Source organism: Myxocyprinus asiaticus, chromosome 16, assembly GCF_019703515.2.
Source record: "Myxocyprinus asiaticus isolate MX2 ecotype Aquarium Trade chromosome 16, UBuf_Myxa_2, whole genome shotgun sequence".
NCBI lineage: Eukaryota > Metazoa > Chordata > Actinopteri > Cypriniformes > Catostomidae > Myxocyprinus > Myxocyprinus asiaticus.
This window is the reverse complement of record NC_059359.1, coordinates 12,256,806-12,283,218: the sequence shown is the minus strand read 5'-3', so window position 1 is coordinate 12,283,218 and position 26,413 is coordinate 12,256,806. Positions and strand designations below refer to the sequence as shown.

General features: G+C 37.1%; 2 protein-coding genes across 5 annotated transcripts; one reads left to right on the top strand and one right to left on the bottom strand.

Annotated features, from left to right (window-relative positions):
- Positions 1 to 262: 262 nt before the first annotated feature.
- LOC127454488 (growth/differentiation factor 6-A-like) lies at positions 263 to 7,012 on the bottom strand. Its single transcript, XM_051721747.1, has 2 exons — positions 6,519 to 7,012; positions 263 to 2,564 (listed from the first exon to the last, which is right to left on the bottom strand). Exons 1-2 carry the CDS (start codon positions 6,856 to 6,858, stop codon positions 1,657 to 1,659), a joined length of 1,248 nt encoding a protein of 415 aa, XP_051577707.1. The 5' UTR covers positions 6,859 to 7,012; the 3' UTR covers positions 263 to 1,656.
- A 3,607-nt stretch (positions 7,013 to 10,619) lies between these two features.
- On the top strand, positions 10,620 to 25,720 carry LOC127454483 (syntabulin-like). Of its 4 annotated transcripts, none has more exons than XM_051721729.1 (9): positions 10,620 to 10,857; positions 11,178 to 11,239; positions 17,672 to 17,726; positions 18,009 to 18,192; positions 19,353 to 19,556; positions 21,449 to 21,548; positions 22,209 to 22,358; positions 23,647 to 23,802; positions 23,888 to 25,720. In XM_051721729.1, the coding sequence occupies exons 3-9, from the start codon at positions 17,703 to 17,705 to the stop codon at positions 25,047 to 25,049; spliced, it is 1,980 nt and encodes a 659-aa protein (XP_051577689.1). In that variant the 5' UTR covers positions 10,620 to 10,857; positions 11,178 to 11,239; positions 17,672 to 17,702; the 3' UTR covers positions 25,050 to 25,720. The 4 variants fall into 4 exon arrangements, with proteins under 4 accessions (XP_051577689.1, XP_051577688.1, XP_051577690.1 ...); XM_051721728.1 differs by having other exon boundaries at positions 11,167 to 11,239; XM_051721730.1 differs by lacking the exons at positions 17,672 to 17,726; positions 18,009 to 18,192 and having other exon boundaries at positions 10,621 to 10,857.
- The last annotated feature ends 693 nt before the right edge of the window (positions 25,721 to 26,413 follow it).

Sequence of the window (26,413 nt, the reverse complement as noted above, 5' to 3'; positions counted from 1 at the left end):
TTTATAGGTAATTAGAGTTTAAATAGAATTTAAAATGGCTAACAAATACATTTGCGGCTATACTGTATAGGCTTGTCAGTTGTAAAGGGGTCAGAGGAGTCACTTGCACAACACAAATACTGTATTTATTCCTTTTATTAGTACAGTAATAGTGTGGATTATTATCCATTGATATACTGTATATATATATATATATATATATATATATATATATATATATATATATATATATATATATATAGGGAAAAACCTTAAACTCTAATTGAATGCACCTCAGAACAGATTCTATGCAATTATGAGGTAGACATCGATAATGGTATTTCCACCCTCAGCAATAACGAATACATTTTAAATTAATTTTTGTTTCATCAGCGTAAGAAATACACGATTATCATGGAACTCTGTACATCACAAATAATAAAATAATTATAGAATAGAAATTATAGCGATTTGAGTGCATTTTGAATGTACATTAACAAAGAAATGTGTTTGTTTCATTTCTTCATACGTTGCACTTTAGGTTTTACTTACAAAATATTTACAGCTCAAATAATGAACAACAGTGCATTCAAAGCTAATGTGCATTTAAATATAGTAATCTCGCTTGTGAGTCTCTCTCTCTCTCTCTCTTTTCCTAGTCAGTCAATAGGTCGGGGCAAAAAAACGCTCCTTCCTCGCTCCTTAAGACAGTTCGCTGTTGTGGAAGTGCATTTTGTAAAGATGCAAACGTTGATGGATTTCCATTTTTGTCATCTCAGGTGAGTGTCTTTGCTTGTCAATTCCACCCTGAAAGTACAAAATGACATTTTTGTGGATTTATGCAGGCTTCGTGACCAGTGGTCAAATGTCCAGGCAGTTTACTCAAGAACACTGTCCGATGCTCCTCATTTACCTTTAAAGCAACAATCAATTATTTTTCTCTCCCTAGTAAGCGCGCGCCACAAGATTCGCTCACGTGCAGTCAAACGGAAGAAGCAGAAATTGCTTTTCATCGTGTTTGGTACATTCACCTTTGCCCAAAAAGCAGAATATGATTTGATAACGCATCCGGTGGTCGTAATAAAGCGTTTCCAGGGCATTGTTAAAGGTGGAGGAGAGCGACACGGCGTCTTACCCATATATCATTATCCATTAAACATTCAGTATAACTAGACCTTATAACAGAGTGACTGAGAACATTTCCCGTTTGAACAGGTGCCCGTCTCCCCATTCTTCTGAGTCCACGCTGATAATGGTGTAACATTATCCTCCGTGAATCCTATCCGTGCGGTTGCGCACTAAATCTGGCCTTTTTTTAAATAGGCTACCTGTCTAACAGACGAGTTTTTTTTTTTTTTTTTTATTAATTATTATTATCATCATTTATTTTATTTTTTGTATTTTTTTGTGTAACGAAATATTATTATTTTCCCTCCCAATTATTAGAGAAACAATGCATGCCCAGTTGCAACAAACATGAATGGTGGCCTATTTGTAGTTGATAATTTGGAGATCATTTAAATAGTCAGAAATGTCTGGAAGAATGGACAATCCCTTTTGCATAGGTAAGAATGCGGCAAAACGCGTCTTTTTGTTTTGCTTCTTTCTGGTCAGGTTCATTTAGCCTCACGTCAAATTTTTCTTGCCTTTGTGCCAAAGTCTTGTTTGTGTGATTCGCTACCTACATCCACACTGTTCGACCACCATGTCCTCGTACTGTTTGTACACGACATTGTTACCCGAGTCTATATACAGTATACTGATGGGGCTGAGTTTTGTGGGAACGCAACAGCTCGGCGGTGTGCTGTTCGGGTCCATGGAGTTCATGAGCGTTTGAATGATGGCATGGTTGGTCGGCTCCAGGTGCGACCTCAACGGGAAATCGCACACGCCCTCGCAGTGATAGGCTTCGTAATCCAGGGGCGCGATGATCCAGTCGTCCCAGCCCAGCTCTTTGAAATTGACATGCAACGCCTTTTTGCTGCATCTCGATTTGGACTTTTTGCCATGTCTTTTCCCGTGACGACTGGTATTTAGCGCAGTTCTCCGTCTGCGCCGCGCTTTAAACTGCAGGCCGCTCTCCTCCTCCTCCTCCTCCTCCTGCTGCTGCTCTCCCCGAGACTTGATCTGCTCTTTCATCTCATTGAACAAGTTCTCCCTCTTCCTAGACCGTGTGTAAACCACCAATATCGCCTTTTCCTGCATCGTTCGACCGTGTCTGTGGAAACCCAGTTGCTTAAGGTCGATTTCCGTGTCAGATTTGCCATACGTCACCTTGAGCTGGAGACAAAGCTGATTCCCCTGGGCTGCGTGAAGATTCCTGTTTTTAAAAATCCCCCATACGTCCAGAACCTCCCATTCTTGTTTTCGAGAATCCTGGAGATCAAGGGACCTGGAGCCCAGTGGCCTCTCTGATCGACATGAGAGCAAATGAAGGTGGTAGACGCCTGACGGCAACGGTAGGAAATCCCCAGGCGCTTTTCGGAAAATCCTTAACTCAGCGCCGACCAGCTCCTCTTTGTCGGAGAGAGTTGAGACATCAAACAGATACGTTTGTCTTCGCAAAGGAGAAAGCATGAGATCGTCTGCAAGATAATAAAAGAAATAATTGCAGTCAGATTCACTTAGGGCGCACTGTGTTCAAGGAGAGGGGTGGTGGCTCACATTCTAACAAAAGGATCAAGTCAAACAGGCCTTATTTGAGACTTTGTCAAACTCGTACAAAATCAAACATAAAAGAGTAGCTAATTGTAATAACAATAAGGAGAAGATGATTATGGCAATGATGAGGATGCACCAGCAATATGTGTGATGCTAAATATTGTTGGAGTTATTACTTTTTGCTATTGAAACATTCAAATTAGGAGCAAGCACTGTAAACTCAGAATAATGAACTGTTTTAGGAAAAATTAAATCATACAAATTAGTTCAAATAAATGAACCTTGATGAGTATTTAGAATGTTCTCTTTCTTTTTAGTTCACTCCAAGGGGAGAGTAAATGCTGAAATTATGTGTTATATAATGCGTTTTGTTGTGTTATTTAGAAGAGTTTCTGTTATGCTGGAGTTTTTAGGGGTTATCATTAGTGGAGCTTGAGCTTAGGCTGAGGACAGGTAAATTCAGAATGTTCTATATTGCTTTAGCAATTGCAGTGCTAATCAAAGTATAGTGTTACCAATCAGCATGCATTCAGCATTCTAGCATTCACTGTGCTAGCTAATTCCAGCTTGAACTAGCTAGGTTTCCTCTACTTTAAGTATTAAATTGAGATTACTTGTTCATTCTAAGTTCAGCCAAAGAGTTACATTTAAAGTGCCATCAAAATGTATGAGTTTACTTAATATTTGACGAGCAATTAACATAGCATGTGTAGTACAAAATGAAAATCTGAAAGTTCTATTCACTTAAACTTGTGAGTTTATTAACTTAAAAAAATTGATGACTGATCGCCTCAATTTTTTGAGTTCTGCTAACTTATTAGGGTTTACAGTGAGGCCTCCCCTGAGAAATCACAGTAAACGGGTGTATAGCTATTTTTTTCATTATGTGGTTACTAAATCCTGAAATAAATACAAACCTAGTAGATTAAAATAAGTTGCCATAAATATGTACAGGTGATAACACAATGTAGAGAGATTTGGAGAGTGGGGCGAAATAGAGTGCGCCAGACACAAAGCGTCATACTGTACGTGTTGAACAATGCACAATTAATGCATTCTTTCCCCTTCAGGAATCCAGAGGCCTAGTCGCACTTTATCACCGCCTTTTATCTCTCTGACGGACCAAACGAGAAGCATTTATCTGAATTCAAGTGGGCTTGTAAGAAATTGAGTTGGACTGTTAGACTACTTTTAGTTCCAACTATACACCATGGGCACAGCTATCATTTAGCCTGAAAACGTGCCAGATAAAGACAAGCATAAGTCTGTTCAATGGAGTCTAATTTTTTTTATTATTATTTTTTTATTTTTTATTTATTTTTTTTAATTTTTTTTGTCAAGCCTAAAAGCACCTAAATTCAATTTGTTGCTTAGCTACATTAATATTTTAAAATTAAATAACCATAAAATGACCCCAAAACGCCAGCGGTATAGTCAATTTATTTTTTTAGATTTCCTCTCATATTGTTTTTCTTTATGCGCGAACTTAATTGTCAAGTAGATTGAAACCGTGTGTTAGTTTTAGTTGATATGCACGTATGGTCCACATTAGCTTTTTTATAAGACCTCAAACAAATCGAATACAAGGTCACCAAATAATTAACGGTTCGAAATTCGCTTCCCCCCCCCCCCCCCCCCCCCCCCATTAAAATACACCCCGCTTATATTTCATTCCTTCTGCCAATAACAACATCCCCTGTACAAAAGTGATTATTCCGCATATAAGTTATTTCAAATACAATTAGGCCTACATGCAGCAAGAGGCCTAAACAGATAACAAAGACAACTGAATACCGCTTAAATAAATTCATAAATCATTCCAGTCACACAGTTGTTCCACTGTTGCTCCCTTTTAAATCAATACACATTCTTGTCCAATAAGTCGATTTTGTTGTTGAGTAGTAGCTAAGCCTGCAACGAGAGAGAGAGAGAGAGAGAGAGAGAGAGAGAGAGAGAGAGAGAGAGCTTCTTTTGGTGTGGCTACCGGGGCCAGCGAGCACCATCTGCGTTTTAATGAGTTACTTCAAGTGCCAAAAGTAATTTTCATACATTCCGTTTGATCTTGTCTGATCTTGCAACCATAACGATCTGAAAATTTTGGGAAATGTCTTATCTGTTTGGAGGAAATTCTTTCCTGTTACACAAAAAAGATTACTGCCTTATCATAATTGAACGGCGCTTGAGTGGAAATGATTCTTGTTGACATTTAACAGCGAATGACGCGCATGGCACATATAGCCAAGACATTTTAGTGCAGCCAAGCAACTGGAGTAGTTTCAGAATGTCGCCGGTTTTTCATTAATTTTGCATGAAGTATTGATGGTAAATGTTTTAAGCTACTTGAGAATGTGAGATCTGGGGGAAGAAGAAACTATTTTGACCTGCAACACTGATTAATGCAGTAAAAACCTCACAGAATATACACACTTTTGGGGCCTTTGAGCCACAAACATCTTCCAAAAGCAAGAATTCTCCCAGTTTAAACAGGCGACCACGCACAGAGGTATAAGCACTAAAGTCCTCTACGCTTTTCCTCATCTCTTTTGGTGATGTGCCACTGGCTGAACTAGTTCATTACGGAAGAATAGACAGTGTTTGATATGTTATGACATGAACACTCAATTAGATCACCGAGTTCAAATACTCCAATCAGCGGTTTGATGCAAAGCAACCCTCAGAGGGTCCAGTGAAGGGTCATATCTAATGACACATCAAATCAAAATCAGTGAGGAAAGTGAAGCTTTTTTCATCAATTCAGTGTGCGCTTCTCTTCTTCTACTAACGCGTTTAAATGCAAAAGAAAATGTGCCATTTATACCAGTCGCAAAATGCGTTTGCCCCTTCTTTTTGTTGCGCGTTTGATTTTTTTATTATTTATTTTTTTCCCTGCAGGTTTGTCCAAAACTTTATTTCTAGTAAATCCAATTTCATTACAACACATAAGCGTAAAGTTACTGCATAGAAAAAACAACTGCAAACAAAAATAAATAAATAAAATGAAATTCAGTGTAAACGTGCAAATGATATGGTTATCAAAATAATAAATAAATAAAACAGTGTATAGGCCTAAAATGTAGCCTACAAATAAAAACGAGTTTTTTTAATTATTATTATTATTATTTCTTCAGCACGAAAAAAAGCGAATTTAATTATTGTTATTTTATTTGTTTGGGTGTGTGTGTGTGTGTGTGTGTCTGTGTAATTAAAATTGGGGGGAAAAAACGACCAGTGCGTTTTTACTGTAAGTTTATCCTCGAATGACGTTTGTGAGAACAGCTCAGACTGCTTGCACGCGTAAATGTTAAGGGGATGATTTATTGCCTCATTTAGAAAACGCACCAATTAGTGTTTTACTGTCGTGTTACCTTAGGGTCAATGTACAACTAATATAACCTTACACTACCCGAAATCTGAGGTCGAGATGACCATTAAATTGTGGCCCAAATAGGACGAGTGATGACCCTTAGTAGGCTACACGAATTATTTAATTTGCATTTACTCATCATTGAGTTGACTCCAAATATATTCATCGCATTTCAGCAGAAGACATCCTATTTTCCCTCGAACAACAATAATCTAGGTCTATCCATCATCTTTCAAAGCAAAACTTTTTTCCCCCCCAAACTACCACAAATTGAACGCATGCCATCAATTCACAAGCACTGCGTGTTTAATGCATATACAACATTTGAAAATGTATATTTCATCATATTAGAATGCATCGTGGCACAGAATTAAAAGCAAAAGTGATGATTAATAAATAATTCCCACACTTATCAAAACGAGTAATCATATTTTGCCATGCAGTCTTTATTATCTTGCATGACCGTGCATAATTCAAACAGATGATGCATTTTAGAAAATAAAACAAAACCAACCTTTTCCCCTGTCTACAAAACTCGTTATGGTGTTTGCAGACTTTGAAGAGCGGAAAAAACTTGCATTGAGCCCAAGTTTTTCAGCGGCGGAATAAGTCCTGTATATAGATATCATGTAATCGTGGGGCACAACCGGGTCCTTTAAATAATCATCCCGACGACTCGCAACCGGGGAGGATGTGAAAATCTCTTTAAGAATTTTGGGTGACCTTTGTCCATCATATGCGCTCCGTGCACCCTTGCTCCTTCTGGATGATTTAAGCGCAGCTGACTGGCAACACGGTAAACTCCACAGGAAAATGAAGAGCGTGGAAAAGGCGACTGCTCGCAAGGCATCCATGGTGGTACTGTCCCCAAAAAGTGAAGCAGAGCCGTGTCCCCCACTAAGTCCGTTTTTTCTTTTTTTTCTTCTTTTTTTTTTTTTTTTTTTTTTTTTGGTTTGTTTGTTTGTTTCACGAGCGCGATCAGCGCAAGATCTGTGTTGCGTCTCTCTAGTGAAGTGCGCTCTACGCTGCCGAACGCGCGGAGGCTGCAGACACACACTCAGAGACACGCCCACTCAAGAAATGCTTCTGTGGAAAACTTCTCAAGACTACTTGTAAACCTTATGAGTCCAAGCAAAAAGGCTTTGGCATTTAGATGTTTTCACATTATGATGTTTGCAGTATGATTATTAAACAAATAAATAAAACAAATTATATACTGTGTGTGTGTGTGTGTGTGTATTATATATATATATATATATATATATATATATATATATATATATATATATATATATATATATATAGTGTACCCTCGGTCTCTGCACCAGGCAACGCAACAGGATGCCAAGCCTTACAAGTCTAACATGTTGACAGAGGTTAACAGGTCGACAAAAATATTCACTGATCTATTGCACTCGCTACAAGCAAGCATGGTGCGAAAAGCACCTCACTGCAGGGCAGATTGTCTCGCAGAGAATGCATCAGACAAAGTAAAAATTTGCTCACTCATTTAAGATTATTATGAAGAAAAGTCGAACAAGTATAATTATTTTTCTTTCTTTTGCAAGAGAAAGAGCCTATATATATTCTTTTGCATTCCATTACCTGCGACATCTCCAGAAATGAGAATGAGAATCAGAATGATAAAGTAGCCTATAAGCCCACAATAGCCTAACTAAAATCTTCAATATTTGGAAAAGCTGTTTATCTTCAACAGAACAAAAATATGCTGCAAGTCAAACGACATGGTCAAATTTATTTCCAGACAGTTGTGTGTCAGAAGACGCAATATCTATTCTCTCAAATCTATATTCAGTAAGTTGCCGCAGACTCTCAGTTCTCATTTCTGTGCGTCAACTGTTCCCGTTATCTTGGGCTGCACTGCCGCCTTGCGGTTATCAATTTACAAGGTCTTCAAGACAGCGTGAATTGATATTTTCCAAGTAAATCGGTGGCATATACAAATGATCTCAGTGATAAACCACTAAAAAGGGCTTTATCAAATAGTGCCATTGGTTAGAAGCCTTGATCTATGATGCCCAAGTAGATCAACCTTTCCTTTCCTTCTGTGAACATAATTTATTGAAAAATAGGACACCTCAGCCAGAGACAATAAGACTTTTAACTGATTCCAGAAATTCTATTTAATTGCATATATTAATTTGATATTTTCCAAACTGCCACAACAAACTTCAATGTGAACAACTATTCAATAGCTAGATATGGTCAAACACACAATATATAACTACCAATCAAAATCTCCAGTTCAGCCTAACAGAGCTAGATGAAGGTTTCATTACAACACTACAATACAATACAAAACCCTTCTAAAATTATGAAAGAAATTACAAAGTTTTTTCCTGTAATCTTTAATATAAAATAAAAAAATAAGCAGTAAAACAAGCCCCATGCATTTATTCTGACACACAACCTTTTTTTTTTTTTTTTTTTTTTTTTTTACATTTTATTATAATAATATTTTAGCATTTGGGGTTTATTTGAATTTATTTTAGACTATATTCGCATTTGAACTATTTGCCAGCAAAGAGGAGCTGATTATATAAAAAAAAGTTGCCATATAATAGCTATCATGATGGAAATTCCCAAACCATATTTTTCCTTAAAGTATCAATTTTTCCTCAAATAAAATTCACATTTCTTTTTTGAATGGATCCATTTATGCACTTGGAACTCCTACAAACTCAAGTTAAGTGAATTATCCTTCAATATTTTTACTTTAATCCTCACTGTTAGAGCAAACTGGGCTCTTTTTTTTCCCTTGTCTGTTCTATAGAAACTTTACTGTGCTCACTTCTTTTGAAAAAATAAAACATAAATCATAATTGTATTATGTATAAATACAATAATATTATTGTAAACACTTCCAAATAAATAACTTTAATAACATAACTGATATAACCATCTATAAAAACAAAATAAAAAAATGATTTATCGAACAATTATGCTACACAAAGTTGATCTGTAAACATCTATTTAACTAATCAACGATGCATCAAAAATCCAGATGTAGAATAAATTAACAGAAATGTGTTTGTGCACCTAAATCATGATGTCATGAGGCAAAATACCAGTATATTACAAGTGACAGAAAATGTGTTGCCACTTTCCAAGAAGTTTAATTAATGCTATGCATACTACCATACTACTCTCACTACTTCTGTTTCTCTTACTAGATATGGCAGAAATATTAATGGACTAGTTCACCCAAAAATGACTCTCTCATCATTACTCACCCTAATGTCATCTTAAACTCGTATGACTTAATTTCTGCTGCAGAACACAAATGAAGATATTTTAATGAAGATATGTCTGTTTGTCCATACAATGCAAGTGAATGGTGACCAAACTTTCAAGTGGTTTTGGGTGACAATAGTACAAATTACAACTCCTTTTTCACTGTACATCTTGCAATTGCAGTCTCTAAGAAAGATCTTGATTTCAAGCTTGATTACACTTCAGCTTTTGACGCATGCACAGTGCACTAGATGGCGCTAGGAAGTGTAATCAAGCTTGAAATCATGATCACCAAGGATACTGCTGATGTCAAGATTTTTAGAGAACAATGCGTTATATTTTGGTCTGTTCTCACCGAAAACTGATTAGATCGCTTCAGAAGATATGGATTAATTCACTGGAGTCTATGGATTAGCCTACCATAATGCTTGCCTCTATGTCATTTTTGGAGCTTGAATGTTTGGTCACCATTCACTTGCATTGTATGGACAAACGGACATCATATATCTATTAAAATATCTTCGTTTGTGTTCCGCAGAAGAAAGAATGTAATGGGAGTTTGAGATGACATACGGGTGAGTAAATGATGCGAGAATGATAATTTTTGGGTGGAACTATTCCTTTAATAGTATGGCCGTATGCTAATCATTCAAACTGTAAACGCAATTTGTCGTTCTATATTCTACCAGCAGAGGGCAGTGCAACCCATATATTGCTAAACCAGAACTGCGCGAGAACCATATGACAAAAAAGCAAAAGAGAACGCAGGCTCTCCATGAAGCCACATGCCAATCAGCCACAAGTGTTTGTTAGAAATATGTTTGCTATATAAGCGATGCGTATACAGTAAACGTAATGGGCCGGACTAAAATCATCCCCATCGTGTTAAAATACGCATAACCAATCTTCTGACGTATTATAATTCAGTTAACGCGCCGAATCTTATCTTGAGAATCACTTTCACTTGCCCACATTTCATGCTTGTTTGGTGTGTTGACTTCAGCACCATGGAGAGCTGACGCCACCACTCCATTGAATCAGTCTATAAGCATCGTCAGCGGTGGTGCTCAAGTACGAATCATGGGATGCTGTAGCCAAGCGGTAAAAGATCTAGGCTGGTAACTAAAAGGTTTAGGAAGGTTAAACCGCTTCCATTAATCATCCCCACCTTGCAAGACACTAAATCCTTGGGTGATCCAGAGGTATTGTCCCTATGGATACAGGTGCCAGATAAATGATCAATCAGTGACATTATTAAATAGTATGGCTGTGCACGTTAATAGAAAGGAATTGTTCAAACTTTATCGGCCATGTAAGGGTTAATCCTTGCTGCGTTACATAACACACTTGGAACATTAGTCAGATTTACGTCGGACTGGCGATGTCAGTTGCCCCAGCCTCTTCTCCTTGAGCAGATACGCTGAAACAGATGCAGCACGAAATGTATTGTGTATAATAATCTGGCTTCTCTCGCAGACAGGGGGTGAGAGTCAATCATATCAGACCATAACAAGGGCTGTGGATGAGCGCGCGCATTGTGTTGTTTTGATACAGAGCAGCGCATCCTTCCACTCTCAGGAATCCACCCGCACCACAAGGCAAGTGCATTTACTTGCTGCGTCACACTGTTGTTTTGGATTGTTGTTTTTATTAACGAAAATTATAGTTGGATATCATACCCAAAAATAATAAGACATAATTCAATTAAAATAGCTTATATGACAACGTGATCTTTTTATTATTCAACGTGTTTGCTCGTAACTTGATGCAATTACGCAGCGTTAGCTACTGTTTTGTTCTCGTTTCTATAGCCTAATGTTAGCTATTTTATTTGACAACACAAATGTGAAAATTTGGAGATTTCCCATTTTAATTTATTATTTTAATGCTTTCATGCTTTTTGTTAGCACCTGTTTAGGTGGAGCAGACTCAGAGGCGTCCTTGGAAAGAACAGGTTTCTAGGACACTTGCCAGCTAAAGGTTTGTCACTCAATTAGCCTAATTGTGAATAATGTCATGTTTTTAAAAATGAGGTTAAAAGATCTATTTTTACATTCGACTATTGGACACTATATCATCAAAACCTCTGTTCTTTCATCGGAATGTTTTTTTTTTATTGTTTTTATTTTTTTATGAGTTCTTGTCACATTTTGGGTTTTTTGACAGAATATTTAGTTCAAATAACATGATTAAAGAGTGTTATAAAAGTGCACCTTGCCAACAAAGATGTTTTTGTTGTTTTTGCTCAAAACTACTGAGGGAAAAACTTTCAAGAACATATCCGGGTCATAATTGACTCAAAAATCAAAAGAGAAACAAAAAATGAAGAAAATGAAAATGAAGCCTATTTTTGTAACATTAAGATATTTTGCATTAGGACATTATCTTGACATTTCACATAACCCTATTGAAAAAAATAAATAAAAAAAAATAAAAAGAGGTATTATGATACAGTAGTAGCCCATTTGTTGTGCTGCCTTTGATAAATTCTGGTTTAAAGACAAAGTAATTGTTTTACAGCATTTGTTACTGTAATACAATGAAATATTATTGTCATGACAATCTAATGAGAATTAGGAATAATACATTTAATAAATTAAAGTTAAAGGTCCAGACCTTTACTGTAATTAGAATTGGAGGTACTTGGAAGAATTTAAATAGGCTTCACTCCAAAAGGTGGTTTGAACATACTTTCTCAAAAGTTTCCTTAGTGGAAGAACTACCGAAAGTAGTAGTGTAGGTGCACTGAAATCTCAAAATCTCTGGAAATTGAGAAGATATTTTATCTCTGCTGCTTCATGTTTGACAAAAACTGAGATTATTATATATATATATATATATATATATATATATATATATATATATATATATATATACACACACACACACACACACACACACACACAACCGGTCAAAAGTTTTGAAACACTTACTCATTCTTTATTATCAAAAAAAAAAACTGAATCTAAATCAAAACTGTGTTATATTTTAGTATCTTCAAAGTAGTCACCCTTTGCCTAGAATTTTGCAGGAATGTACTCTTGAGGTATCACCATGGGATGCTTTTTAAACAGTATTGAAGGAGTTCCCATCTATATGCTGGGCACTTATTGGCTGCTTTTCTTTATTTTTTGGTCATCAATTTCAAAAACTTTATTTTTTATTAAATTTTAGATTTATAATGAAATAAATTAATATGGTGGCACAATTATATTTTTGTCTACAAAACTAATTTCAAACATTTAAGCATACACTTTCAGATCAATATATATATTATTTCTTTTTTGTTATTAAAATTTTTATTGATTCCAAGACAGACAAAATAAATGTAACCACAAAATTATGCATTAGGAATCAACTTATAACCCTTTATAACCTAAAGAACTGGGATCTAGGAATCTTAAAATGTTGAACCAAATTATCAAAAGATCTCAGTACTCCACTCTCATATAGGTCACCGAGTGTAGTAACCCCCCTCCCAATCCACTCTGACCAACAGAAAGAGGACTTATTAATATGTAATTTAGGGTTCAGCCATATGCTTGAGGCAACATTTAATTAAATGTCCGAATTAAACACTCTGGACACTTTAGTCCAAACCACGTGCAAATGCGAAATAACAGGGTGTGACTTAACTTCTCCGGTTAGTTTGATCGAAAGGCTTTGCCATGGCGAAATAGGGGCAAGAACTTCTTTTCAATAAGAAACCAGGGAAGGGCTCTCTCAGGTGGAAGCGACCAATGAGCCAAATGTCTGAGACCGAATGCATAATAATAAAACAAAATCTTGTGTAGGCCTATCCCACCTTTGTCAATCGGCCCTTGTAACTTATTGAAATTTAACCTGGCACGCTTACCATTCCAAATGAAGGACTTCGCTATGCTATCAAATTGCTTGAAATAAGAGAGGGGGACATCTACAGGGAGAGACTGTAACAGGTAGTTGAATTTTGGAATACAATTCATTTTAATTACATTTAACCTTTCCAATCATCGATAAGTGTAATGAAGCACACATCATTCGAAAACCTTTTTATTAAGGGATCAAAATTAACTCTGACTAAATCAGACAAATTTCCTGGGAATAAAATTCCCAAATACTTAATGCCCTGTTTGGGCCACTGGAAGGCGCCCGGCTGGAAGGCCGTTACTGGACAGTACGCTGTCAAAACCAAAGCTTCAGATTTAGACCAATTGACTTTGTATCCTGAGAACTTGGAAAAGGAATTAATAATTCTGTGGAGGCAAGGCATAGATCTAGTGGGGTCGGAGACGAATAATAAAATATAATCTGCGCAAAGCAGAAGTTTATGCGCCACGCCTCCCGCAATCACCCCTGGAAAATCATCCTCCTTTCTTATTGTGGCTGCTAATGGTTCCAGGGCATGACAGAACAATAATGGGGAAAGAGGGCAACCCTGCCGAGTGCCCCTATCCAGAGTAAAATAATCTGAAATTAATCAATTTTTTTGTACCGCTGCTACAGGGTGTTTATAAAGTAACTTAATCCAACCAATAAATGTACTCCCAAACCCATACATTTCCAAAATCTTAAAAAGTTAATCCCATTCTACCATATCAAATGCCTTTTCGGCGTCAAGTGAGATGGCAGCGACCAGAGACTGATCATTCGCTACTGACCACATGATATTGATGAGACACCTGATGTTATCAGAAGAGCTGCGGCACCGAATAAACCCTACCTGATCTGTATGTATAAGAGATGTCATAACCTTACTTAATCAGTTAGCCAAAATTTTCGACAACATTTTTACATCTAGTTGGATCAGGGAGATTGGACGGTAACTTTTCCACTCACTTGGATCTTTGTCCTTTTTAAGAATCAGACTGATCCGGGCTTGTGTCATGGTTGGAGGAAGCTTTCCATTCTTTAATGATTCAGTATAAACTTCTAACAAAAGTGGAGCCAGTTCTGTATGGATGTGTTTGACTTTCTTTCTTCAGCAGAACACAAACGAAGGTTTTTAAAATAATTTTTGTCCAGACAATGCAAGTGAATGGGTGCCAAATTTTTTACGCTCTAAAAATCACATAGGTCAGCATAAAAGTAATCCATATGACTCCAGTGGTTAAACCAATGTCTTCAGAAGCAATTTGATAGGTGTGGGTGAGAAACAGATCAATATTTTAGTCCATTTTTACTTTCAATTCTCCTCCCTGCTCAGTCAATCTCCACTTTAACTTTCACTTTGTTCTTCTTATGTTTTTGGTGATTCACATTCTTTATGCATATGCCCCCTATTGGGCAGGAAGGAGAATTGCTCAAATATTTGAGTTATGAGCACAAAACATGATATTTTTGAAGTAATACTTAATTAAGACAACTTAAAATGTCCTGTAATGACAACTTTAGGGTTTACAGTGCAGATTTAGTCATCACCTGCTGTAGTCTTGCACACATCTTAACTTACTGTACAGTAAGTGTTTCAAATGTGTTGCCAACACATAAACAATCAAGCAGAGAAAGTACTTAAAGCCAGTAGCAAATGGATTTGTGCAAATTACTCTCTGTCTTCACTAACATCGTGAGTCATCATTGCTTTAGTGGACTAATGACAGAATGAAGAGTCACTGGTGCTGAGGTAACTGATATGGATGCTGATGAGATCACTTCAGTCAAATGATTTGTGTTGGTTAAATATCTAGTTAGTAAAAGAAGACACAACCAAGGCAGTCTGTCTAGTTTCATGACTATCAGTGCAATGAAACACAAGACTAGAATTCAAATGGCAAAGGGCCTTATGAAACACAAACAGAACAAATTTCTGTGTAAATCATTCATGAATCCATTTATACAGTTGAGTGCATAAGTTTGCATCCCCCGTATTTATCATTTAAAAAAATTAAGAGCGATCATAAAAATACCATTTTGTTTTTTATTAAGTACTGCCCCGTTAAAGCTAATAAAGGATAAAAAAATGATCCTGTTCAAAAGTTTACTTCCACTTGATTTTTAATATGTTGTGTTGCGTCATGAATGTTCTTTGACTGTTCGTGTATTTTGTAATAGATGTGCATGAGTCCCTGGAACAAGGGTATGATGAAGATGATTTTTACTGTCATATGTTTTATGCATGAAAGAGTTCCACTTGATTAAATATGGGCTGTATGTTACATAAGCTGTTGTGAATCATGGAATATATCACCTCTGACTCTGTGACTGCACTCCTGCTTTATCACCTCAAGCCAGTTTTTCCATTTCCATAAAGGATGGATGTTGTTAATTAAGAGAGACTGCATAAGTTTGAACTCTGTCAGGCTGAAACTAGTCACAGATTTTCTACTGGGCTGAAGTAAATCCACTTAGCCTCTTGTCCAGACTCAAGACATCAGTCAAGGACTGAATGGCTGACTAATGTAACAGACCACTATCTGGCTTTTTGAAAGGCTCTGTTCCTTTTTGTTGCCAGGTCTTTTTTGACATGTTGCTAGGTCTTTTCCTAAGTCTCTGAGATCTGGGTTTTGAGATAGAATAGTCAGGTTTTCATTAGTGGGCAATTTGACAGTCAAACAGTCAAGAATTTTATAGCTCATTGACTAAGGGAGGGAAAAAAAATATAAATTTTTGTTTTTAGCATGGTTCTTTTTGCATACATATATTAAACACAATCACAATCCTGGTGAAAAAAAAACTATATATATATATATTTTTTTTACGAAGCATAAAAACATCGCAGGAAATACTTGCCTAAATAAAGGATTGTGTATTTAGTGTCATAGAATTCTAGAATCAAGCAACATGTTTTCAACATATCTGACAGTAATGGGGGATTTACACATGGATGGTTTTCAGTGCGTTTTGTAATGAAACATGGCATCTGGACCCAACCGGAAAGAGACTCAGTGATGCAATGAGTGTGAACCTTAAGGGGTCATTACGTCATTCACGTTGAAAGCTACCCTGATCCTTATATAACCAATTTAAAAAGTGATGCTGAAAAACAACAGCAACTGCATATACTACTAAACAACAGTAAAATGGAACAATGACATCATAGTCAATCAAGCGTTATACTTGATGTTTATTATTAATTATTTAACGGTTGAGCTTTGGGTGGTTTCCTCCCTTCGGTTGGGTGGACAGTACACACACAGCAGTTAAAAACAGTAATACTGTGTGTAAAATGCTGTGGGTGTCTTAGTTGCAGACCAGAAGGGTAGGGTTTCATCATCTCCCAGCCTAGACATGGATTAACTTGGCTGTTTTCATTCTCAAAGTGCAAAGCTTTTTACATAATACTTGGTAAATTCTGACCATCAAAGGAATCATGTTAAATAACATTTTTAATTAAGAGCAAAAACTCAGCCTGTTTAATAGTATTAGTGGATTAAAATTGCATTTAGTGGCTACAAACAAAGTATGATAAGGCACAAAATTATTTGTACATAAAAAACAAATGACCCTGGGCACTAAACAGAATATACTGTATATTTTTCCCTCTTCTTTGCTTGTACCTTCCACCACTGGTTTTGCACAAAGAAACAAAATGGTTTGGAACAATTTAAACAAACAGCCCATTCATTTCACCTCACAAACATCTTATTTTAGTCTGGCACAGCTTACTGTATTTAGCCATTTATAAATTATAATAAAAAAGCCTGGCATGGTGTGACATGATGTAATTAAAGGAATGGTTTACCCAAAAATTTAATTCTCTAATCATTTACTCAACCTCATGCCATCCCAGATGCTTTCTTACTTCTGTAGAAGACAAACAAAGATTTTTAGAAGAATATCTCAGCTCTGAAGGGCCATATAATGCAAGTGAATGATGACAAAAACTTTGACGCTCCAAAAACACATAAAAGCAGCATAAAAGTAATCCATAACTAGTTTAATCCATGTCTTCTTAAGTGATCTAATCGGTTTTGGGTGAGAACAGACCAAAAATATAACAAATTTTCACTGTACATCTTGCCCTTGCAGTCTCTAGGCACGATCATAGATGGCGCTAGGAAGTGTAATCAAGCTTGAAATCATGACTGCCATGGAGACTGCTGATGTCAAGACTTAAAGTGAAAAAGAGTTATATTTTGGTCTGTTCTCACCCAAAACCAATTGGATTTCTTCCGAAGACATGGATTATACCACTGGAGTCTTATGGACTACTTTTATGCTGCGTTTGTGCTTTTTGGAGCTTCAAAGTTTTGGTCACCATTCACTTGCATTGTGTGGACCTACAGAGATTTTTTTTTTTTTTTTAATCTTCGTTTCTGTTCTAAAGAAGAAAGAAAATCTGGGATGAAATGAGGGTGTGTAAATGATAAGAGAATTTTTATTTTTGGGTGAACTATTCCTTTTATTTTTTTGTACACCATTTTCCTTGTTCATACAGTTTTGTTTGTTTTGTGTTAAAATGTCATGCTTATGTAACCTGTTTTTCTTTAACAGTTTTACTTGAGGTATTCCCTGTTTAAGAAGAATGGGACCTTTTCAGGCATTTGAGGTGCTTGTCTTTCTTAACATTAAATATTCCAATTCAGTGTTCTTAACAGTGAGACAAGTGAGACTTTTATTAGATGTTGAATGTAAATTTTTTAGTGATCTTTTCTTCTAAATAAGGATCTAAATGTAATTCAGGACATTATAAGACTTTAAAAAAAAAAAAAAAAAAAAGGGTAAAATAACTAACCTCAGGGTTTGAGGGTGTATCAGGTGACATTCCTCATCTGTAGGTAGTTGCAGAACTATTGCATGTTCCCAGTTATCGATTTAGCATTTCCTGCAGGTGAAGTCAGCAGAGAAGGGAAGCATGCGCAGCCGTATCCCCCGTCTTGTCCTCCACCCCTTGCGTACTAAAGGCAAGGAATCCTCCGTGTCCAACATGCCATTGTCAGAGGAGGAGAGCAAGGATTTCGACATTAGTTCCCAGCACTCAAAAAGAACCATCAGTCCCAACAGCTTGTCCTCAGGTAGGACATATTAGGTTGTCGTGACATGTAACATCATACTGATAAGATAGTGGTGCATAACTTTCAATTATAACACTGCTGGAAATCCAGCTAAAGCTGGTACAGTAGCTGTGTTTTGGAACATGGTAGCTGGTTTTTAGCTGGTCCAAGCTGGTAAACCTTTTTGGACTAGCAACAAACCCGCTACAAGCTGGTCATAACAGCATAAAATAGTCAAACTGGTTTTTGGAACATGGTTGTTAAAGTATTAGTTCACCCCAAAATTAAAATTAGGTCATAAATTAATCACCCTCGTGTCGTTTCACTACCATATGAATGTCTTTCTCAAAAATGAAAATTCTCTCGTAATTTACTCACCGTCATGCCATCCCAAATGTGTATGACTTTCTTTCTTCTGCTAAACACAAACGAAGATCTTTAGAAGAATATTTCTGCGTTGTAGGTCCTTACAATGCAAGTGAATGGTGACCAGACTTTTCAAGCTCCAAAAAATCACATAAAGGCAGCATAAAAGTAATCCATATGACTGCAGAGGTTTTATACAATTCTTCTGAAGCGATCGATATTTCAATCCACAAAGACAGTTTAATGAGAAGCAAGACACTGCCTCCAGAATCAGCCAAACAACCATTTTGAAACAGATACAGTAGGTCATGTGTGAAATAGCACACTACCCTGCAGTATACAAATTCAATATATCTGCAGTATACACATTTTCTATAATCAATTCATAATATGAAAGTGAAAGTTGAGATTTATAGTAAAAAAAGACTTAAATATCGATCGCTTCAGAAGAACTGTATAAAATCTCTGTAGTCATATGGATGTTTCATTATTGCCCACAGCCTGCAAAGGCACAAAGAAAAATCAAATTGCAATATTGCAGTAGTGTTTTTACTTGCTGAATATTTAAAGCAGAATGAGTACTCGATTAATCGATTACTTGTGCACATCTCTAATAATTCTGCACTGAAATGGCGGGCTATTTGATTGGAGTCAATATTTACTCTGTGAGAAGTAATTAAAGAAGCTTTTTTTGTTGATTCCTTGTCAATTTGACACATGTGACCCCTAAAATAAGGAAAAGCATTCTACTATAATCTTTAAACAGGTGTTACATCATTTGTTGACAAGTGTTTCATTGGGTTCTATCTTCCCAGATGACACTGGATGCCCAATCAGTCAGTGTGCATCTCCAGCCAAGACCCCCTCAGGTTCCAACAACATCCCACTGGGTTCACCTTCTCTGGGAGAGCGCAAGGTCAAGGTGAAGAGAGTGAGGATGAATGCAGTGGCTGAGTGGAGCACACCCACACCAAAGCACAAGAAGGGGAAGCAACAGCATACAACCATAATGCATAAGAGTGAGTGTGTTCTGCAATGCTTTCCATTCAACACTCTCTCATGGCCATTTACTTCAAGAGTTAATCATTAAAGGTGCACTCAGTAATTTTTTCCTCATTAAAAAGGTTGAACTCCTAAAGACATTAATTGTAATTTTGCAATATATGTAGGAAATCATGACCACTCACATTAAAATGAAGACTCCAATCATATCAGTAACCTTATAAAAGCTGTTTTATTCTACATGGAGATGGTCCGCACATGGGGGCTGCCATGTTAGAATCATATGACCAGCCAAATACTACTCACTTAATCTCAGTAATCGTCCTGTTATTTGACACTTTCACTCATTGATTAAGGTCTTCATGGCTGACTGTGAACACTAAATTTCAACAATGGCATCTGAAACTGAAAACTATTGATTTTAAATTATGCTGCATCCAAGCCACTAGGTGTCAGTGTAAGTCCAAGATGACACAAAGACAAAAGTTACTGAGGGCACCTTTAATCTTATGTGATCCCTGGTCAAACAGTCATGTTTTGACTATTTGATGTTTAGAGAACTGTACATATTTTATGCGTATACATAAAAATATGTTTAAAGAAAGATTAATTCAAATGATGACAGAATTTTCATTTTTCAGTGAAATCATTTGAGTGATTCATTTCTAAGTCTGATTGGGTTTAGGAATCTAAGTTTGGTTAGCTATATAAACATCCAAGGCTAATTTGCATGCACACGAAATTATCTTTAATCAACTTGTGTGATTTAAGTACAAACATGATTATAGAGAAGGCAACAATGCATGCCGTTACATAAATCTTTTGTTCTGGAACAAGATCATAAGTAATTTGTTTAATGTGATGCAGACTCTATTCATACCTGTTTAGTCCATTTAAATTCTCTTGGGATTCTGCTTCATTGGCTTTCTCTAAAGTCTTCTGTTTTCTTTGGACTTGAGAAATATTGGAGGCAAAACAAACCAGGAAGTAACAGGTGCCATGTGCCTGATTACTCTTCAGCAGAGAGGCCACTGATTGGCTGGCTTGTAGAGCCACAGATGACCAATCAGTGCAATTAAAACTCCTACCATTGGCAGTGAGAATTCACAGCATTTTGAACTTGACTTCTATTGAGCAACCACACAGTTCTGTAGTTGTTAATGAGTTAGTCACATATTTTGTTGGATAGTTACATAGGTAGTTGCACGTTTGAAGAAGTCCACATTGTAACATGGTTTTGTCAAAAGGAAAGAGTTGCTTCTCAGGTTTGTATGGCTTGGAAGAAGTTAAATTAAGGTCTTGAAATATGCTACTCTTTTTCTTCAGTCTCTAAGCTTTGTTATATATATATATATATATATATATATATATTAGATATAAAATATATACTGTTTGGTCTTAGTCTGATCTGCTTTGTCTTAGCCAAGTCAGTGCCTTATTAAGTTTTTAATTTCGCTGTAGTGCACAATATCAAGTTTTACCAGCCTCAGTGTTTTGGCAGAGTTAATGATAGCAGGTAAGATGATACACTTAGAGAAGCTCACAGCAAAGTGCCAACAGGTAGGTTCCGAGAGAAATATAATGTGTAATTCCTCTGTCATTGAGGGATTCAGTCCCTGCCTTCCTCAGCCTTAGCTCTCCAAAATGGAAGAAGCGCACAAGTGTTCATCACAGAGTGATTGTAACTCTATATCCTCTGACAAGCCTCTTTGATCTGGCTACTGAAAATATGCTAATTGAAAATGTGCTTGGGTTATGCAGTTGGTGGATTTGCAGTTTCTCTTTAAACACTGTTTCCATGTGTTTGGGTGTGTCTTTATGGATGACCTTGCATGGAGATGTTTTGCTGACATTTTAGTCTTTTCAAGAGGAAATTTTAGACTTTTAATCTCCATATTATGCATTGTAGGCAGTGAGACTGATTTCAGCTCATCTAGCAGCACTGAAAGCTGTAAGACACATGAAGCTCGGCCTAGCAACTCTGCAGGAAAGGGCTCATCTTCTCGTAGGTATGGAGCCATTTGCAATGTTATCTGTTTAGAGTTTATTTTTTGTGTGCATAGGTTAATTCAGTATGGTTTATGGTTTTGTTGCAAATGTCATTCAGATGTGATTTTGTGTAGAATGAGTGTGTTAGGTTGTTTACTATATTGAGTTTTCAAGCTAAAATACTAAAAACCAAAAATAACATGCATGTTACTGAAGTTTTACTAGGCCTGTGTTCAGAATGGAATACTTGCATTCTGCTTACTACATAGCACATGGTATTCACTGAATACAGCCGACCAGCCTTGAAAATTGTGAATCATTATACGTTATGAAACGATAAACATTTATAATTGTAGCATACTATGTTGATGTCACGTGACCTCATTATTATGTGCATGTTTAATTTAGTTAGTGGCTGGCATCCAGTTATCCTCTTGGAAATAATGTTTTTGCATTTGCAGTTAATTTGCTGCTTTTTTTTTTAAATCCAGTTTTATGTGAAAATGTCTTTACTTTTATCTGTCTGACAGAAAATATAGAAAATGTGTATACTGTAGAGTAGTGTGCTGTTTCAGACATGACCTGTGTGTTTCAAAATGGTTGTTTGGCTGATTGTGGAGGCTGTGTATTGCTTCTCATTAAACTGTCTTTGTTCTTTGAATTATTCTTATCTGCCACAGCCGTGCGCCCCACATCAGCAGCCTGCCTGTGTTCAAGCCCGCAGGAAGCCCCACCACCCAGCGCAATGCAGAGCTTTATGCTCCTTACAGGACGCCACCTAAACCTCCCTCCATCACCAACAGCAGTAGCAACTCCAGCTCCACAAGGAGGTATGGACCAGAAACAAGTAGACAGGCAGTTGAGGACATGGAAGCAGCTATTCTGTGCAGGGCATAGGCACAATGCAGATGTAGGGTTTTATCAAGTCATCCACCACTTCACAGAAAAATGGATTACATTGGTCATGGTTTGGCTCTGCCAAGCGTTCAGAGGGGTTCAGAGGGAAAAAAAATTGTCTGCTCTCATTTTGCCCACAGAGACAGAGCAAATCCATTGACTGGCTGATAGAAGTGAAGTGTTTTTCAGTGCCAAATTTTTGTATGAAGGGTCATTAATATTTTATGCACTCACATTCATTTTGTAGTAAAGCTGTTTTTTTCTTTTTTGTGGTGTGATGTTTTGGTTCTGAGTTTTATGAAAAGCCAGCTTCTTGATTTGGTCAAGAGGTGTGATTGGAATTTTTGTTTTATACAAGCACAGAATAGGTGTACTCTGTATGTCTGCCTGAGCTTTTCCAGTGTCCGTATTTGTTCTGCTTTTGTGCCATATCTGGCACAGAGGCAAAACGTGACTTCAAAGCAAAATGGCAGGTTGCTAGGATATTATGCCACAAGTCTTACTGCGTGCTAACAGGGTCGTTGCTCTGACGCTAATTTGGCCCTTTTGTCTTTTTCTTTTTTTCTTCTTTTCAACAAACACTGTTTTAGCTCAATTTCCATTGATTTTGCTCAGTTTTCCTAGGCTTGGTGCACTGATTTAAATGAATGGAATAATAAAAGTTAAGCTCAACTGACAGCATTTGTAACAGTGTTGATTAGCACAGAAAATTATTTCCACTCATTCATCAATTATTAAAAAAATAAATAAATTTGCAGTTACAGTAAGGCACTTGTTGGAAGTGAATGGGGCCAGTCCATTAACGGTAAAATACACACTGTTTCAAAAGTATAGTCACATGATGTAAACATTATACATGTTAACATGATTTTAATGTGATAAAATTGATTACAGGGTTTGCCTGCATTACGTTGTCATGGAAACAATGTTGAAATATTGGATATACTGTGATTTTTACACTGATTAGTTGGCAGTTTATCGCACTAAAATCATGTTAATGTTAACGCCATACGGCTGTACTTTTGAAAATGTTTATTTTTAATATTGTACTTGAAATTATCAGAAATCTCATTTTATTCATATTAGAAAAGCTTAAGGTTTTTGGCTTCTGCATTTCAGGTGAAAAATGCCAAATTTTCTAAGTAATTTAATTACTTAAATTGCCATTTTAAGCTTTTATATTTGCATAGTACATAAAATCAACATGCTCTTTATTTACAGAAGGACCAATCTTGTGCGATACCATTCATGCGGAGACAATCATGGCATAAAGCCGCCCAACCCAGAGCAGTACCTGACCCCTCTACAGCAGAAAGAGGTCACCATACGCCACCTCAGTTCCAAGCTCAGGGACTCTGAGAACACAGTTTGTGACCGGTAAGAACCTTGATCTGCTTGTTGAGATGTATAACTTTCAGAAAGTAGAGAGTATAAGGTTAATTTTTAATATGAACTCTAACAGGGAGGCTGAGATTGAGGAGCTGAAAGCTCAATTGGGTCGTATGCGAGAAGATTGGATTGAGGAGGAATGTCACCGTGTGGAAGCCCAGCTAGCTCTCAAAGAAGCCCGCAAGGAGATCAAGCAGCTGCGCCAAGTGGTGGAAACCATGAAGGACAGCCTGATGGAAAAGGACAAGGGTATCCAGAAGTACTTCATTGACATAAATATCCAAAACAGGAAGCTGGAGTCCTTGCTCCACAGCATGGAGTTGGCCCAAAGTGGCTGCAACTTGCAAGATGAGCCCACGCTAGACTTTATCAGTGAGACTCCAGAGAGGTCCACCACAGGCAAGCTGGAAATAGAGCTGCAGGTTGAGGAACAAGGGGTGGAGCAGATGGCTGATTGCGAGCTGCTGTCAAATGATGAAATGGCCAACAGAGCAGATCTTCTGGAGCAAGTTCTCATGTCCACAGCTGTGGATTCCAGCCAGGACTGTGGCACAAATATCATTCCCCAGCCAGGACTGTCCACCTTGGAGAGTGTCTCGGAGGTGAAGAGCACAGACGAACACATCTTAAGTGAGCTCTTTGGTGCAGAGGAGAAAGGTGTCCAGACTGATGAGATGATCTACACTGCTGATCTCCAAGCCCTTCTTCTCCAGCTGCTGAAGCTCCACGGTGGTGGGCTCGCTGGCCTGCTTATTCCTTCTCCCCAACAATCCCAGGAAAAATCTTCAGCACAGGTTCCAAAAAAGGTAGAGGACTTGTCTGAAGCACAAGACCCCAAAAAGGAGAAGGTACATAAAGAACAAGCTGAAGACCAAGAAATGAAAGAGGTTGGCCAAATTAGCACAGTCTTAACATCTGAAAATCCCAGTGATTCCAGTCTGTGCTTTTCTGAGCCTGAATTGAACCCCCAGTTCAGGGAGGAGTTGGATTTCGACCTGAAGTGTTCCAGGAACACCAATAGCATGGCAGTGATGGGGAAAAGCCACTGGAGCAACAACTTCCTGGTTGATCTGGTTGCTGTGGCAGCACCTGTGCTTCCCACCGTGGCCTGGCTCTACTCTCAGCATGGTTTGGTTGGAGGGGCTCCTGTGTACAACATCGCAGCTTTGATTCGCGGCTGTTGCGTCATGGGATTGCACTCACTCCGCCATGTCTCACATGGGCCAGACACTTAGTGGCCCTCACCCACACAAAAAGTTTAAACGAGCACTTTTACTTCATCTAAATGTAGAGATTGTGTTTTCGTACACCTGTGATAATGGGTATTTACATCTTTTTACTTTCAGTTGCTACATTCCTACTTTGCACTGCGTCAGAGTTGAATCACTGAGGATGAATTTAATATAAAAGGGTTAAAAGTGACCTGTTTTGTCATTTTTTGTTATTTATTGCTCGTGTGTGTGTGTATAATAATATATAATTTTTTTTTTATTTATTTTTTTTGGCATAATATGGTTATCTGGGTTGGTGGTTTATGCTGCTCAAGTCTTGTTCTTTGCTGACTGCCCTAATCTCTGCTTTTTATAGAGTAATTTGGAGAAAAAATAGGGGTTGACTGTCATTTGGCTGTGTTTGGTTGTAGTTAAAACATCACACTGTGTTCCAAAAGAACTAAAAATCTTCTGCCAAAGCTTTAATGTGTTTAGTGTTTTAAGTGAAAATGTATTTCTCTCCTTGGAGTTAGAGCCTTTACATGTCAATCTGTTAACTGACATTTTCCTGAAAGGCAGCAGTTACTACAGCGAACACTTGTTATGTGCCTGAGCTATGTGCAATATTTTTGTTTCAATTAAGATGTATCAGTATATTATTATTATTATTATTAAAGCATGGAAAACCCCTTCAAGTTTGGACTTTTATTGTTTGGTAAGGAATGGGGAAATGTATTGCCTACACCTAAAATCTAATTCTTTCAGCTACAAATTAGTGTGTAGAAATCACAGCTCTGTTTAACATTTTACCATGTTTAACCTCAACACTGGGGCATTTTTTGGCAGCTGCCTGCAATTTTTCACACTGAAATTTAAAAGCTCACCATTTACACATACTGTGGACTAATTGCCAAAAATTGGTCAAATGTTTTCAGAAAAAAAATATAAGTAATTTTGTATATGTTTACCATCTTATGAATAGAATATACATATAGAAATTCTTAACTTTGTAAGCATGTAATTCTGGTTCTATTCATGCCATCTCCCTCCAGAAAGTTTTTTTTTTTTTTTTTCCCTCTATCACCTTCCATCACAATATGCTGATCTGAAATGTAAGTGGCGCTCTAATGCCTTTTAGCCCTCACAGATGTGCTCGTCAATAGACATTCAGTCTAATTTTCAGTTCATGCACCACCCCCATTGTTTTATCTAATATCTCGGCCTCTGAGTGGACTAGAAGTTCAATCTAGGTGTCATTAGAAATCTGAGATCCCCCTTTGCAATGATGTATCATCAATATTCGATAACATTTATTTCTGATGATTTGTGTGGAATAATTGCTGGACCGTATGCCTTTATGTATTTGGAGACTTGAACATTTTAAGCGT

Excerpts from the sequence above, each read along its gene's own strand:
- LOC127454483 (XM_051721729.1), top strand. The coding sequence starts at position 17,703 with ATGGGACCTTTTCAGGCATTTGAG. Across the intron at positions 17,727-18,008 it reads GACCTTTTCAGGCATTTGAG|GTGAAGTCAGCAGAGAAGGG; the intron begins GTGCTTGTCTTT and ends CATTTCCTGCAG. Across the intron at positions 22,359-23,646 it reads AACTCCAGCTCCACAAGGAG|AAGGACCAATCTTGTGCGAT; the intron begins GTATGGACCAGA and ends CTTTATTTACAG.
- LOC127454488 (XM_051721747.1), bottom strand. The coding sequence starts at position 6,858 with ATGGATGCCTTGCGAGCAGTCGCCTTTTCCACGCTCTTCATTTTCCTG. Across the intron at positions 2,565-6,518 it reads TTTTGTAGACAGGGGAAAAG|ACGATCTCATGCTTTCTCCT; the intron begins GTTGGTTTTGTT and ends ATTATCTTGCAG.